We start from the raw sequence: 15,634 nt of genomic DNA, 5'->3' as shown, positions 1-15,634 counted from the left end.
TATTTCCCTGGATATCCTTGATCTTTTGTTCTTCCAAATGAACTTTGTTATGGTTTTTTCTAAATCAGTGAAGAAGTATTTTGGTAGTTCAATGGGTATGGCACTAAATAGATAAATAAGTTTGGGTAGGAGGGTCATTTTTATTATATTGGCTCGTCCTATCCATGAGCAGTTAATGTTTTTCCATTTGTTCAAGTCTAGTTTTAGTTGTGTGGCGAGTGTTTTGTAGTTGTGTTCATATAGTTCCTGTGTTTGTCTTGGGAGGTAGATTCCTAGGTATTTTATTTTGTCTAAGGTGATTTTGAATGGGATTTCTCTTTCTAGTTCTTGCTGCTGAGCTGTGTTGGAGATATATAGAAAAGCTGATGATTTATGTGGGTTTATTTTGTATCCTGCAACTTTGCTAAAGTTGTTGATTATTTCAATTAGCTTTTTGGTTGAATCTCTAGGATTCTTTAAGTAGACCATCATGTCATCCGCAAAGAGTGATAACTTGGTCTCCTCCTTGCCTATTTTGATGCCTTCAATTCCTTTATCTTCTCTAATTGCTACTGCTAGTGTTTCTAGTACAATGTCAAATAGTAGAGGTGATAATGGGCATCCTTGTTTCACTCCTGATCTTATTGGGAATGCATCTAGTTTATCCCCATTGCAGATGATATTAGCTGTTGGTTTTAGATAAATACTGTTTATTATTTTTAGGAATGACCCTTCTATTCCTATGCTTTCTAGTGTTTTTAATAGGAATGGGTGTTGTATTTTATCAAAGGCTTTTTCTGCATCTATTGAAATAATCATGTGATTCTTGCTAGTTTGCTTGTTGATGTGGTCAATTATGTGGATGGTTTTCCTAATGTTGAACCAGCCCTGCATCCCTGGTATGAATCCTACTTGATCATGGTGAATGATCCTTCTGATCACTTGCTGGAGTCTTTTTGCTAGTATCCTATTTAAGATTTTTGCATCTATATTCATTAGGGAGATTGGCCTATAGTTTTCTTTCTCTGTTTTTGACCTGCCTGGTTTTGGAATCAGTACCATGTTTGTGTCGTAAAAGGAGTTTGGTAGAACTCCCTCTTTGCTTATTATGTCAAATAGTTTGTATAGTATTGGGATTAACTGTTCTCTGAATGTTTGATAGAATTCACAGGTGAATCCATCAGGCCCTGGGGACTTTTTCTTAGGAAGTTCTTTGATGGCTTGTTGGATTTCAATTTCTGATATGGGATTATTTAGGAATTCTATTTCCTCTTCTGTTAGTCTAGGCAGTTTGTATTTTTGTATATATTCATCCATTTCTCCTAAATTGGTGTATTTATTGCCATATAATTGGGCAAAGTAATTTCTAATGATTGCCTTAATTTCCTCCTCATTGGAGGTGCTGTCCCCCTTTTCATCTTTAATGCTGTGAATTTGCTTTTCTTCCTTCCTTTTTTTAACTAGATTGACCAGTACCTTGTCTATTTTGTTTGTTTTTTCAAAGTACCAGCTTCTTGTCTCATTTATTAAATCAATTGTTCTATCACTTTCGATTTTATTAATTTCTCCCTTAATTTTTAGGATTTCTAATTTGGTTTTCTGCTGGGGGTTTTTAATTTGATCGCTTTCCAGTTTTTTCATTTGCATTTCCAATTGATTGATCTCTGCTCTCCCTTGTTTGTTAATATAAGCATTCAGGGATATGAATTTACCTCTGATTACCGCTTTGGCTGCATCCTGAAAGGTTTGAAAGGATGTTTCGCCATTGTCATTTTCCTCGATGAAATTATTAATTGTTTCTATGATTTCTTCTTTAACTAAACGGTTTTGGAGTATCATATTGTTTAATTTCCAATTGGTTTTAGATTTGGTTTTCCATGTACCATTACTAATCATTATTTTTATTGCCTTGTGATCTGAGAAGGCTGCATTCATTATTTCTGCTTTTCTGCATTTGTGTGCTATGTTTCTGTGACCTAATGTATGGTCAATTTTTGTGAATGTGCCATGTGGTGCTGAGAAGAAGGTGTATTCCTTTTTATCCCTATTTATTTTTCTCCATATGTCTATTAATTCTAATTTTTCTAAGATTTCATTCACTTCTTTTACCTCTTTCTTATTTATTTTTTGATTTGATTTATCTAAATTTGATAATGGTTGGTTTAAGTCTCCCACTAGTATGGTTTTATTGTCTATTTCTTCCTTCAATTCTCCTAGTTTCTCCATTAGAAATTTGGGTGCTATATTATTTGGTGCATACATATTGATTAATGATATTTCCTCATTGTCTATAGTCCCTTTTAACAAAATATAATTACCTTCCCTATCCCTTTTGATCAGGTCTATTTTTGCATTGGCTTTATCAGATATCATGATTACCACTCCTGCCTTCTTTCTATCAGTTGAAGCCCAGAAGGTCTTACTCCATCCTTTAATTCTGACCTTGTGGGTGTCAACCCGCCTCATGTGTGTTTCTTGAAGACAACATATGGTAGGGTTTTGGATTCTAATCCATTCTGCTATTCGTCTACGTTTTATGGGTGAGTTCATCCCATTCACGTTCAAAGTTATGATTGTCATTTGTGGACTCCCTGGCATTTTGATTGTCTTCCCTAATTCTAACCTTTTCTTCTTCGGCTCTACCTTTTAGTCCAGTGATTTACTTTGAAACAGTCCCCCTTATCCCCTCCCTTGATGTTTCCCTTTTTAGTCCCTCCCTTTTTGTTCCCTCCCCCTCCCCCCTCTCTTTCCCTCCCTTTTTGTTCTCCCTCTCCCCCTCCCCCCCTTGGTTTTCCCTTCTCCTTACCCTTGTTGGGTAAGATAGAATTCAAGATCCCAATGGATCTGGATGTTTTTCCCTCTCAGAGCTGATTTCCCTGAGATTGAGGTTTAAGTAACCCCCCCCCCCTCTCTTCCTCTCCTTCCTATAGGAGTTTTCTTCCCCTCCCCTTCCCATGTGAATCTTTGTGTGAGAATGATTATTCTATTTGGTCTTTCTTTACCCCCTATTTATACATTACATTTTTTCCCCCACATGTTAGTATACATAGGTTGATATAAATGTAGTCCTTATAGAAGAGAGTTTGAGTAAAAGAAGAAGATAACATTTTCCCCTTTCCTTAATATTTACCTTTTCAGGTATTCCTTGCTCTTTGATTTTCGGTATCAAACTTTCCACAGAGCTCTGGTCTTTTCTTTGCAAAAAGTTGGAAGTCTTCTATTTTGTTGAATGCCCATACTTTCCCTTGGAAGTATATAGTCAGTTTTGCTGGGTAGCTGATTCTTGGTTGGAGACCCAGCTCTCTTGCCTTTCTGAAGATCATGTTCCATGCCTTACGATCATTCAGAGTAGAACTTGCAAGGTCTTGGGTGACCCTGATTGGCATTCCTTTATATCTAAATTGTCTTTTTCTGGCTTCCTGTAGGATTTTTTCTTTTGTTTGATAGCTTTGGAATTTGGCAATTACATTCCTGGGAGTTGTCTTTTGGGGGTTTAGTGTAGAAGGTGTTCTGTGAGCTCTGTCAGTGGCTGTATTGCCCCCTTGTTCTAGAATCTCTGGGCAATTTTCTTTGATTATATCTTGTATCACCATGTCCAGTTTGGTGTTTATTTCTGGCTTTTCTGGGAGTCCAATTATTCTTAAATTATCCCTTCTCCCCCTATTTTCCAGATCTATCACCTTGTCGGTGAGATATTTTATGTTCTCTTCTAATTTCTTGGTATTTTGGCTTTGCTTTATTGATTCTTGCTCTTTTACACGATCGTTGTCTTCCAGCTGCCTGATTCTGGCCTTTAAAGCCTGGTTTTCTTTTACAGTTTGGTCAAACTGGTTTTGTAGATGCGTGAATTTCTTTTGCATTATTTCCAACTTTTCCTCCCAGAAGGCTTCCATCTTTTTGGTCATTTCTGATTCAAATTCTTCATAGGTTTGTGGAGAGTTTCCATTTCCTTTGGAAGGTTTTGGAGCATTTTCTTTTATATTATCTTCTGTCTGCTCTGTATTTTGTATTTTGGCTCCATAGAATGTGTCCAAAGTCGCCCCTTTCTTCTTATTTTTCTTGGTATTTTGGGGCTTCTGTGGTTCTGTGGAGTTTGCCATTTCTGAATGTGGAAGATTAGCTTTTCTTATCTCTGGTGATCCGAGGCTTTAGTCCTGGGCAGATGTTGGTTCTATGAGCTTTCCCTGGGTTAAACTGAATATGCCTCACTGGAACTGGAATGGAAGGGTCTGACCACGAGGCCACACTCTCCCCCGGCTCGCTTTCAGGAAGTTGCCTTCAGAATCGCTGGCCGTGAGGCTGTTTCGTCGGCCTGCGGGGGGATGGGCTGCAGCTTTCCCAAGTTCTAGGGCAAGGACTTTCACTGCGACTTGGATAGCAGGATCCAGCCTGTGAGGCTGTCTTGCCCGCCCTGAGGGTTGCTGTTGTTTTGACCAGCTCTCTGCAGCGGGAGCCCCAGGCAGTAACTTTCACCGGGATTAGGATAGAAGGCCCTGAGGGTTGTTGTTGTTCAGAGGACCCTGCTCTCTGAGCCCGGCAGGGCTGCGGCTTCCGGGAGCCTTGGACTCTGCGCTCCTACCCCTGAGGTCCGAGTGATCTCGGGTTCTGGCTTTTAAGGGGAGCCGTACCTTTTGAACCGGGTCCAGGTCCAGGAGGAGGGTTCCCAGGGTCTGTGCTGTTGATCGTTTTGAATTTCGGCGCCTTAGGAGCTTATCGTTTGAGATCGGTCGGGAAGGGTTTTCAGGAGATCTGAGCTTTAGCTTTCTCTAAGCCGCCATCTTAACCGGAAGTCTTTCTCTTGTAATTTCTTAAAGGACAATAATGTTCCATCACCAACATGCACCACAGTTTGTTCAGCCATTTCCCAACTGAGGAACATCCCCTCAACTTCCAATTCTTTGCCACCACAAAAAGCTGCTATAAATATTTTTGTATAGATAGACCCTTTTCAGAAGGGACAATATATGATAAGTAGAATCCATCACTAATGCAGCACAAAAGCCTGGTCAAAGAGTGAATCAATTAATATTATAATACAACTACTTTCTTCATCTTTAAAAAAAACAAAACAAAACAAAAACTTTTTATTGATCGTGATAGGGACCAGACCGGTGATAACTAGCTCCCAGGGAAGGACACCAGTACAGGTTGGCATTTTGTCTGCAACTTGGAAACTTGGAAAATAGTCTGGAGCACTGACAAATGAAGTCATGTGGCCAAAGTCACTGCTAGTATATGTTCAAGGTGGTACTTGAAACTATGTCTTCTTTTAGCTTCTTCAGCATGCCACATTGCCTCTCTCTACTTTTTGCTCTTATGTCAAATTCCTTTCAAATACATGCTTCTACATTGGCCTCCCCAGCAAGTTTTCCCTTTCCTAAAGATAGTTTTAAAAAAAGATTCAGCAAAACCAGTCTGCATATATCTTAGTGAAGGTACCCATTTCCCACCTTGTGCTCGGGCTCTGCCAAAGATGACCTTTTCCCCTTATGCTCTTTTCATCAGAATATAAGGCCCTTGAGAGTAGAGATTGTTTCATTTTTTGTATTTTCATCCCCAGGGAAGTAGATTAAGAAATACTTATTGATTGATTGATTATGACTTTTGGTTCTTTCCTCTTCTCTGGCTATCAACCAGTAGGATAATACTTTCTTCCCTGATATAAAGTTGGTTATGAGAAGTAAGGGAGAGGAAATTAAATATGGAAGCCTGTAGGAATATTGTGGCCATTGATGGAAAGAGTCAAATAAAAGTGAGTTTTAAGGGAAGGATAACAAACTTAGTTTTTAACACATCATGTTTTACATATTAGTAGGATAAACTTTGGAGAAACCTTGTTGACCACTGGATATCTGGTTCCTGATGGGAGTGAGGGCTGGAAGACAGAGATTTTTGGGAGTCATCTCTGTTGAGACGATACTTAAATCTAGACTAATTCTGAGGTGAATTAGGTTAACAAAGGAATGAGTAGAAGAGAATAAGGCTGAAAATAAGTCTTCAGGGATCATTTGTCTTGAGTCAAGAAGAGTATTAGTAAAGTAGAAAAAAGGAGCTGTTTAGTTAGATAGAAAACTAGAAGAGCATGCTGCCCCTAAAATCAGGGGGAAAAAAATATCCAAGAGGAGGGGCCTTGGTCTTGGTGAGAAATGCTGTAGCAAAATTCGGGAAGAGGAGACCTCTGAGGGCTGAAAGAGAAGAATAAAAACAAACAAAAAAATACCCCAGCTGATTTGATGAAATCTCCTTTTGAGAGAACATTTTCAGCGGCATGAGGAGGAGGGTAAAGAACAGGAGCCAGGTTCTTAAGGGATTGTATGTATCAAGAAAGTAGGTATTGAGAAAGTGAATATTTACATCATATATGCACAACTTTTGGAAAAATTTGGTATTTAAAGAAAAGGAAAGATAAAGAATTATATCTAGGTTAAGTAGAAGGGTCAAGGGAGGGCTTTTTTAAAATTCAAAGACATTTTATTTTCCCAATTACATATAATGATAATTTTCAATAGACGTTTTCCAAAATTATAAGATCCAAACCTATCTTCTTCCCTTGCTTCAATCCTCCTTTCCCCCCTGCCCACCCCAATGGCAAGCAATTTGATCTGGGCCATATGTGCATTATCATACAAAACACACTTCCACATTGGTCATTGTTATAAGAGCACACTCATATAAAACCTTAAATACACTGATGTGAAAGATAGTATGTTTTTATCTGTCTCCAATTCCAGCAGTCCTCTCCCTGGAGGTACATAGCCTTCTCCATTATAAGTCTTTGAGAATTATCCCAGATCATTTAATTGCTGAGGGTAGTGGACAATATTGCTGCTGCTCTGTGTAATACTCTCCCAGTTCTGCTTATTTTGCTCTTCATCAGTTCATGTAGATCTTTTTCTGAAATCATTCTGCTTTTCAAACATAATAGTATTCCATCACCAACATACACCACAATTTGTTTAGCAATTCCCCAATTGATGGGCAACCTCTTGATTTCTAATTCTTTGCCACCACAGAAAGAACTACTACAAATATTTTTGTATGTCTTTTGTAGATCTTTTCTCCTTTTTTATGATCTCCTTGGGATATAGATCCAGCAGTAGTAGTATAGGATCAAAGGATATTTGCAGTTTTATAGCCCTTTTGGGCATAGTTCCAAATTGCCCTCTAGAATGGTTGGATCAATTCACAGCTCCACCAACAATGCATTAATGTCCCAGTTTTGCCACATCCCCGTAAAGGAGGGCTTTTTGAGGACTGGGACATTTGAATTTGTGTGTATTCATATAAGAAAGAGCCAATGAAGAGAGAGAAATTGTAGATAAGTGAAAGGGAAAGGGTAATTGCTGGAGCAAACTTCTCAAGGGGATAGAAGAAAAGAGAGCAGAAGTATAGGTGGAGCATGAGTTCTTAAACTAGGGTCCATGATTATTTTTTAACTTTTTGATAATAGTATTTTAGAATAATTGATTTTTCTTTGAAACTGTTTTAGGTTAAACATTTAAAAATATTATTCTGAGAAGGGATCCATAGATTTCTCCAGCTGAAGGGATCCATGACATAAAAAGGCTAAGATCTCCTGAGGTAAAGAGTCAAGCCTTAGTGAAGAGTAGGAATACTTCTGGGTCCAGAGAGAAGGAAGAGAGACTTGGTACTAATACTGAGACTTTTGGAGGAGGTGAAATGTGGGGATGTCCTTTCGAATGATCTCTGTCTTCTCAGTGAAATAGGAGGCTAAATTATTCGCATCCAGGGTGGGTGGTAAGGAAATTGGAATTTTCTCCCCCAACTGGAAAGAAAAGAAGAAAAGGTTTCAACAGCTGCTATAGAGAATGATCTAAGGAATTAATAGGAATAGCATGGAAGAACTGTCAAGCAGCAGGAATAGCCCAGCAGATGTAATACACTGTCAATTTGTAAGGAACTTTATAGATCCTAAAATGCCACATATAACTGTGAGTTGTTGTGATTATTATTGTATCAGTAGCTTCAGAGACACCTATGTAGGAAGAAAAAGAATTTATACACGTAGCTCTTGGCCAGGTTCTTGGCCACAATGCTACTAGGAACATTATGTATGGCTTGCCATGTAATATGGTACATTTCAGAGATGAGACATTAGAGAGTGCAGTAGTCACGATTCAGAGAAAGTTTCATATGTGATGTATAGAGATGAAGAATAATATTTAGACCTTTCATTTAATGGTCTTCTCATGTGGGATAATACTAATATTCATTTTCCCAATTAGGTAGTTTAGATTGAAAATATAATTGGGCTCAGGGAAAGTCTGTACAAATTTTTGGATGGCAGAGCCATAAATTAAGTGAAACAAGATCTGATTTGGGGGTATATTCTTCAATTGTTTAGGTTTATAACATCTGTCCAACAGATTGTTCTTTGATGATACTATTGGAGATAGAATATTGGATGCTACAGATTTTAAGTCAGATATAGTATGATGAAGAAAAAGAAGCCCTATATTATTATCCATGAGAACTCACAGTGAAATGGAAATTAAGCAGATGGAATACATTAAACTTTCTGTGTTTAATGAATGTGTTGAGGTCAAATGGATTAATCGTCCATATGAGTAAAATTTCTTACTAGAGTTGTGTGGAAGAATTAGATGCAGTATAGATTGCAACCTAATAATGATAGTGTCTTTTTCAAAGTAAATGCTAGGTTTCTTAACTGTGTTTCTTATTATATCTTGGAGGCATTCCTTTCTTGACCCCATCCTGCCTTGGAAGCTCATCTGAAATTATGATGAAAATTAATGGGAAAAAATCTCATTTTATAACAGATCTTAACTTGCAGACAGTTTTCCAGGAACACATTTATTTTACTGGTAAATTGAAGTCAAGCTTTAGTTAACACATCTTGATAGTGTAAGCTACATTTTTTTTCAGTAACAGTATTTTGAAAATTTGAGGTATTTGGATAACTTAAATTCAACTGTTCATTTCACTTTATTTGTGAAGCTATTACCACCGAAGGCCATCAGTGATCATCCATTTAGCTGGTGGTGTCTATGTTGACTGCTCTGTTTCAGTTTTGCGTTTAACCAATCCTTGTCCCTCTGATTTAACAAGGCTGGCAAAAAGTAAAATTATGTTTATGCTATTGTTCCTAAGTCTAGTTATTTTTTTTACCCAAGGGGACTACTAATGAGAACAGTGAGTATTTGTTAAAGAAATGCATCATTATGTTGAGAACAGAAATAACAGCAAAGGTTCAATATCCTAATTTATTGATGGATTTGTCTGTAGCACCTGGACAGCTTTAAGCACTCAGTGGCCTAAAATTAGCTGATGCACTATGCTAAATAAATCAAAAGAATTGTAAGATCTTAGAATCCTAGAACTGGAAGGGAGTAAAACAGGCTGGCCTAGTAGATGATGGTGGTAGCAAGAGAGTGCATGAGATTTTGAATTGGAAAACCTGGATTTGAGACCTGACTCCATTGCTTATTAGCTGTATCAATTAGAATTGGTCACTTTGTAGTCTAAAACCTCACTTTCCATGTTTGGAAAGTGAAGATAACAATGCTTGCTCTGTATCCTACACAGATTGTCGTGCTTCTGGCCATTTAGTTATTATTATTATTATTATTATTATTATTATCATTACCATCATCATCTTCATCAGTGTAACAACTACCTTTGAAAAGGACTTTTTACTTCCAAAGGGGCCTTTGTATTCATTATCTCATGGGATCTCACTGACTGTTAATGCTCTTCTCCACCTCAAATTATCTTGAGTATAGTTCTGTTTTGGCAAGTTTTTGTCCCAGCAAAGGGCATGCTCCTTGAGAGCAGGTACTGCTGTCCATTTTTATCTCGGTATTCCCAGCACCTATCAGGGTCCTTGTCTATGGTGACCACTTAATGAATGCTTGTTAAATTTAATTGAATAATAAATAGCAAATTAGAGGGATGGAAATAATTTTCAGCTGTAAAGTGCTATATAAATATAAGGTATTAACCTAATAATTACAATTGGCAAATTAAAATTATTTGATTATTTCTTCAACTCTCCTAGAGTGGATCCTTACACTTAGGTCATTGCTCTTTAAAGAGAACCTTGCGCCTATTTAGTTGGCAAGATGGTCTACAGTTAAGAATAAGAATAGGTTAATAGACCAGTAAATTTCTTGATCTCAAGAAATGTGTCTCAAATGAGAAAACATGTGTAAACTACTTTGCATACCTTATTGTGTCATATAAATGCTAGCTATTATTATTGCTCTTAATTCTTGTTACTTCCTTGTATGACACACAAAGTCATAGATTTAGAGATGGAACGGACCTTACACACTATCTAGCAGAATCCCTTCTTTTAACAAGGAGGAAACTCAGGCTCACAGATATTAATAACTTGCCCAAGGTCACACAGGCAGTAAGAGGAATAGTTAGAATTGAAGGCCAAATCCTGTTACTTCTAATCCAGAATTCTTTCTCTTGAGCAACAGTACCTCTTCTGCAAATAGTTCTGAGGAAAAACATCACTTCCTTCCTTGTACCACACTTGATCTCATTAAATCCTGCCTGTCCACCTGGATTATTTCAGAAAACGAGTTAATCACTTCTTCACTGGTGCTACTTATCAACTAGTTCCTGAAGTGGTGATGTCCAAGAGATTCTTTTTAAAAAATTCTTATATTAGGAAAAGTAGAACAATGGAGGTATTCGTTGAGACCCTGGATAATACCACAAGTTCATAACCTACATATGGGGGAGAAGAGGAACATGGGGTTTAAATTAAGAAGGGACTTTCCAGATCATCTAGTCCATCCCCAAATGAAGAAACTGAAGCTTAGAGGGATGAGGTTATCTGCCGATGGTCATATTGATATTGGGGATAGAGGATTTGGAATGCCAGATTTTGAACTTGAGTGACCTATATGATCTTAGACAGGTCACTTCTCTACTCTGAACTTCAGTTACTTTCACTGTAATAAGAGAGAGTTATAATTAAGGACCTCTAGGGTCTCTTCCAGCTCTAAGTCTATGACCCAAGTTAAAGTATTATCTAGGTGATTTCTTCGAGGCACAATGAGTCCAATTCAACCCAATCTATTTATTATTTAATTTTACTTACTAGGCATTTATTAAGTACCTACGATGTATAAGGCACTGGGCTGGCTTCTAGGAGGCAAAAACAAAGAAAACAAAGCATAAACAAACTCTGTCCTTAAGGAGTTTACATCTACAGTGAGTTACAGCATGTAAATAGAATAATACTAGATGGTCTCAGGTAAAGCTTCTCATGTGGGTGTCACAAGTTAATAAACCTTGAAGAAAACCAAGTTTTCCAAAAAGCACTGAGAGAAGTGCATTCCAAGCTATTCCCAACAATGGCCTATGAAGAAGCACCAAGGTAGAAAATGGAATGTTTGAAGACTAGCCAGCAGATCACTTGGGCTGGAACATGGAGGGCATGTGTTAGTATTACAGCGTAGACTGGAACCTAGGTCTTCTTTTTATTAATTAAAAAATTTTTTTTTTGCAAATGAAGATTAGCATTCTCTCCCTCCACCTCCTTTCTCCCCTGCAACTGATAAATCAAGAAAAACAAAACCCCTGTTACATGTATGGATAGTCAAGCAAAATGAATTTTTTTTTATTGGTCATGTAATTTTTTTTTTACCTGGGGTAGCCACCGAGTCCAATACTATTATGAAAGGAATCCCCACTGTAACATAAATAATGTGTAATGGATTAAAGTTCCACCACCTTTCAGGCAGACCATTCCAATGCAAAAAATGGTATTGGTTGATCTACAGATGAGGTCCATCATTGCTTTCTGGAATTGTGGTTGGCCATTATATTGATTAGAAATCCTAAGTCTTTTAAGACTGATTGTCTTTAAAATACTGTTGATATTGAGAAATTATTCTCCTGGTTCTGCTCACTTCACTTTGTAGCACTTCATATAAGTCTTCCCAGATCTTTCAGAAATCACCCCCTTCATCATTTCTTACAGCACAATAGTATTCTGTAACATTCATATGCCATAACTTGTTCAGCCATTCCTCATTTGATGAGCATCCTCCAAATTTCTAATTCATTACTCCCTCAAAAAGAGCTGCTACATTTTTGTATAAATGGGTCTTTTTCTTCTTTCTTTTACCTTTTAGAAGCCAGATTTTCTGCCTCCCTGTCTAGTATTCCATTTGTGAGTCTAAAATGTCATAGGAGACTGAACTAGAATCATAGTAGAGTTTGATGAGACTGTGGCAGCCACCTAGTCTTACCCCAGTATGAAAGGAATCCTCAATGCAGCATAAACGATGAATATTCTTAAACTTCCACAGAGGAAGAATATGTCACTTCTCAGTTAGACCATTCCACTTTTGGCTAACTCTAATGGTTAGGTTTTTCTTGGCACCAAGCCTCAGTTTATCATTTTGTATTTCATTGCTCCTGATTCTTTCCTTTGGGGCTGAATAGAATATAATCTTTCTTCCATGTGACAATTCTTCAAGGAATAGTTGTCATTTAATACTACAAAAACTTGAAAAGGCCATCATGAATGAATGAAAAAACATTTATTGAGTGTTTACTCAATGTATGACCTTTCTGAGTTTTTTCTTCTCTGGTTAATCTTGCTCAGTTTTTTCAACTATATGATATAGACTCAAGGCCCTTCACCATCCTAGTTACTCTCCTCTGCACACTCCCTAGCTTTATCAATGTTCTTCTCAAACCATAGAGGCCAGAACAAGAGAGTTTGTGTTACAAAGATGATTTTAGCCTTGGCTTGAGTAAGCTGAGTTCATGGGTAACAGCAGAAAACAAATCTTGATTAAATTCGAAATTGTGTCATTGTTTCTTTCCAGGGAAGATGACCTTCCACCAAAATGCACTTCATCTGCCAAAGCTTACCATGCCGAGGTCTCGTCTTCAGAGAACAACACACTGACCTCTTCTAATACTTACAATAGTCGCTACTGGAACAACAACCCCAAAGTTCATCACACCATGGAGTCTTATGGTCATCCGGGGGACTTGCACCAGTCCTTCTCCCTCCACTCAGGCAGTGCCAATATACCATCTATCTATGCCAATGGAAGCCATCTGGTCCCACCTTCAGTGAAAACTCTGGTCGTGACTGCCAACAAAGCACCTTCACCACAGGCCACGTCCAGGAGCAACGGCTCCATCAGCCGGAAGCCTCGGTCACAACACACACACTCCTATGCTGTGAGCCAAACCACACTAGAGAGAATGGGTGCAGTGCCAGTCATGGTGCCAGCCCAGAGTAGAGCAGGGTCACTAGTATAGAGCTGAGAGAGTTCAGGAAAAGAAGATATCACTAGAGAAGGGGTAGAATGCTGGAAAAGAGATGGGTTTTCTCATCTTCACATGAGTTTTAAAAAATGGAGTGGGAAGAGCTGGGTATCACTCTGTCTTGGGATTTGGAAATAAAAATAAAAGGCAGGTAGAGAACCCCCAGCATGAAGATTCCATTCTCCCCTGTGGAGTTCATGAGGTTCTTATTACAAAGTTGAATCTCACAGATGTGCCAAGTCCAGAGAAGAAGTACAGAGGGCAGGTAAAATCCAAATTCCAGTTCACTTGGGATTATTCTCTAATCTTTATCTAACTTACTTTTTTTTTCTTTCTTAAAAAAAAATGACTAAAGTGCCAGGGTGGTGTTTGAATATGGAAAACCACTTTGGAAGAAAGGTTCTTTTAAAGAAGTGATGTTCTAGCCATCCACTAGTGTGTGTGTGTGTGTGTGTGTGTGTGTGTGTGTGTGTGTGTGTGTGTGTGTGAGAGAGAGAGAGAGAGAGAGAGAGAGAGAGAGAGAGAGAGAGAGAGAGAGAGAGAGAGAGAGAGGGAGGGAGGGAGGGAGGGAGGGCAGAAACTGTTAATACTGAGTCCCCCAGAAGTCACAGTGACCAGAACACACACTCAGAGAACAACACTTAATGAGAAGCAGGGAGAAAAGAAGATAGCTCCATCAAGATTTCCCTTTGTATTTATTTATTTATCTCTTCTCTTGAACCATCTCATAGGCTATATCTCTAGTAGTTGCAGACTGATGACTGCTTTTTCTTTCTAGGATTGGTTTTATGGCCTTGGCCGCCATAGCTGTTTGTTTATTCATTATTCCCCTAGGGAGAAAATATTTTGGAAAGAGGACTATTTTTGGATAGGAGGGTGTGAGGCTGAGCAAGAAGAGGTTTGGGAATCAATGTTTTTGCTTAGGAAGTTAGGTAACATTTTCATCACTTAAGAGCTATTTTATGTTTTATTTTGCGGTTCATGCAGTTCAGGGAAGACAACCTTCTGGGACTGTAGCGTTATGGGGCAATTTCTCTGTATTGGGTTGTCTGTGGGTCTCCCTTGTTGTCACCTGAGGAGGACAGCACATAATACCTCTTGTATTGAGGCAAATAACTTAATTCTCATTTGACAGATGTTACTAGACAATTGGAAGGGAGGTAGAGATAATTTGTTTCTTAAAGAGAAAAATCTCTCTCTCTCTTTTTTTTTTTTTTGGTAAAGAGAAAAGGCAGAGACCAATGGAAAGAGGAGATACTTGTGGTGTTTTTTTCAGTTTGTGATATAGGCTTGTTCACAGTAAGGAAGACCTACCCAATCTCTGTAACAGCTCAGGGTTGCCATTTTGCACAGGGGTTTACCCAAAAGCATCTCACACCACTGTAAAAGTATTCTTTTTCTCCAGAATGAACCAGCTTGGGTCTCTACACAGCCCAGATTCACTGGGAAATTTGCCAGCTGTCCACATTATTTTGTGCTGTGTAGACCTGCCCACAGGGAACTGTGGAGCCTTAATCAGATCAGATTGCTAAAAGCACAAGTAGCTACTTCTGGGATGTGATTACTTAATATGTAGCTTTTCTAGAATACTGGATCCATAATTCATTTAAACGCCAGTTCTTCCAGGATGTGTCTTACCTTCCCTTTCTACTACCTTTTCCCATCCTCCCTAACACACACATCCTTTTTGATCAGCAAAGTCATTTCTGGAGATGGCCTTGTGGGCCATGATTTGACACGATGTTGTGCCTTCCTTGCACAAAAAAGAAGAAAAAACTTCCTCCCTCCACCAGGATAAGTTTTAAGAAGGCCAGACTCCAAACCTTACCCTCTCAGATATTCCAATATCAGCACGGATTGGGATTTGCTTTTGTGTACTACTTAATATTCCATTTGATTGCTCTTGGCTTTGTAAAAATTTAAATAAATGAAATGAATGTCTATACTTTTATAAAGTAAATGGAAAATTCTCTGACATTGTAAAAGAGACACTGTCAGGTGTTGTTCAGGAAGCTGTATCGGTCATTCTGTAGAGAGAATCTTCTCTTGTATTTCTTTATTCTTTCTAATTGTCTAAAATTCAATAAAAGTTTATTCATATACAACAAGCATCATTACTTTTTTGGGGGGAACCCTTACCTTCTTCCTTGGATGGAATTGTTATTATCAATTCCAAGGAAGAAGAGTGGCAAGGTCTGGACAATTGGGTTTAAGTGACTCACTCAGGGTCACACAGCTAAAAAATGTCTGAGGCCGGATTTGAAGTAAGGACCTCTCGTCTCCAAGCCTGCCTCACTATCCACTGAACTACCTATCTGCATCCCCTTATCATTACTTGTTAAAAATCATCTTCTCATGCCTCTTC

At 38.3% G+C, this 15,634-nt stretch overlaps 1 protein-coding gene across 1 annotated transcript in view; it reads left to right on the top strand.

The window, feature by feature from the left end:
- Positions 1 to 15,377, top strand: part of IGSF11 (immunoglobulin superfamily member 11) — a 204,035-nt gene extending 188,658 nt beyond the window's left edge. The window contains exon 7 of the mRNA XM_007493726.3: positions 12,819 to 15,377. Coding sequence (XP_007493788.1) covers positions 12,819 to 13,263 — 445 coding nt within the window. The 3' untranslated portion in view covers positions 13,264 to 15,377. The remainder of the gene's footprint in view (positions 1 to 12,818) is intronic.
- Positions 15,378 to 15,634: the final 257 nt, after the last annotated feature.

Source organism: Monodelphis domestica, chromosome 4 (genome assembly GCF_027887165.1).
Source record: "Monodelphis domestica isolate mMonDom1 chromosome 4, mMonDom1.pri, whole genome shotgun sequence".
NCBI classification, from domain to species: domain Eukaryota; kingdom Metazoa; phylum Chordata; class Mammalia; order Didelphimorphia; family Didelphidae; genus Monodelphis; species Monodelphis domestica.
The sequence above is the reverse complement of the archived record's forward strand: the minus strand, read 5'-3'. Positions and strand labels throughout refer to the sequence as shown.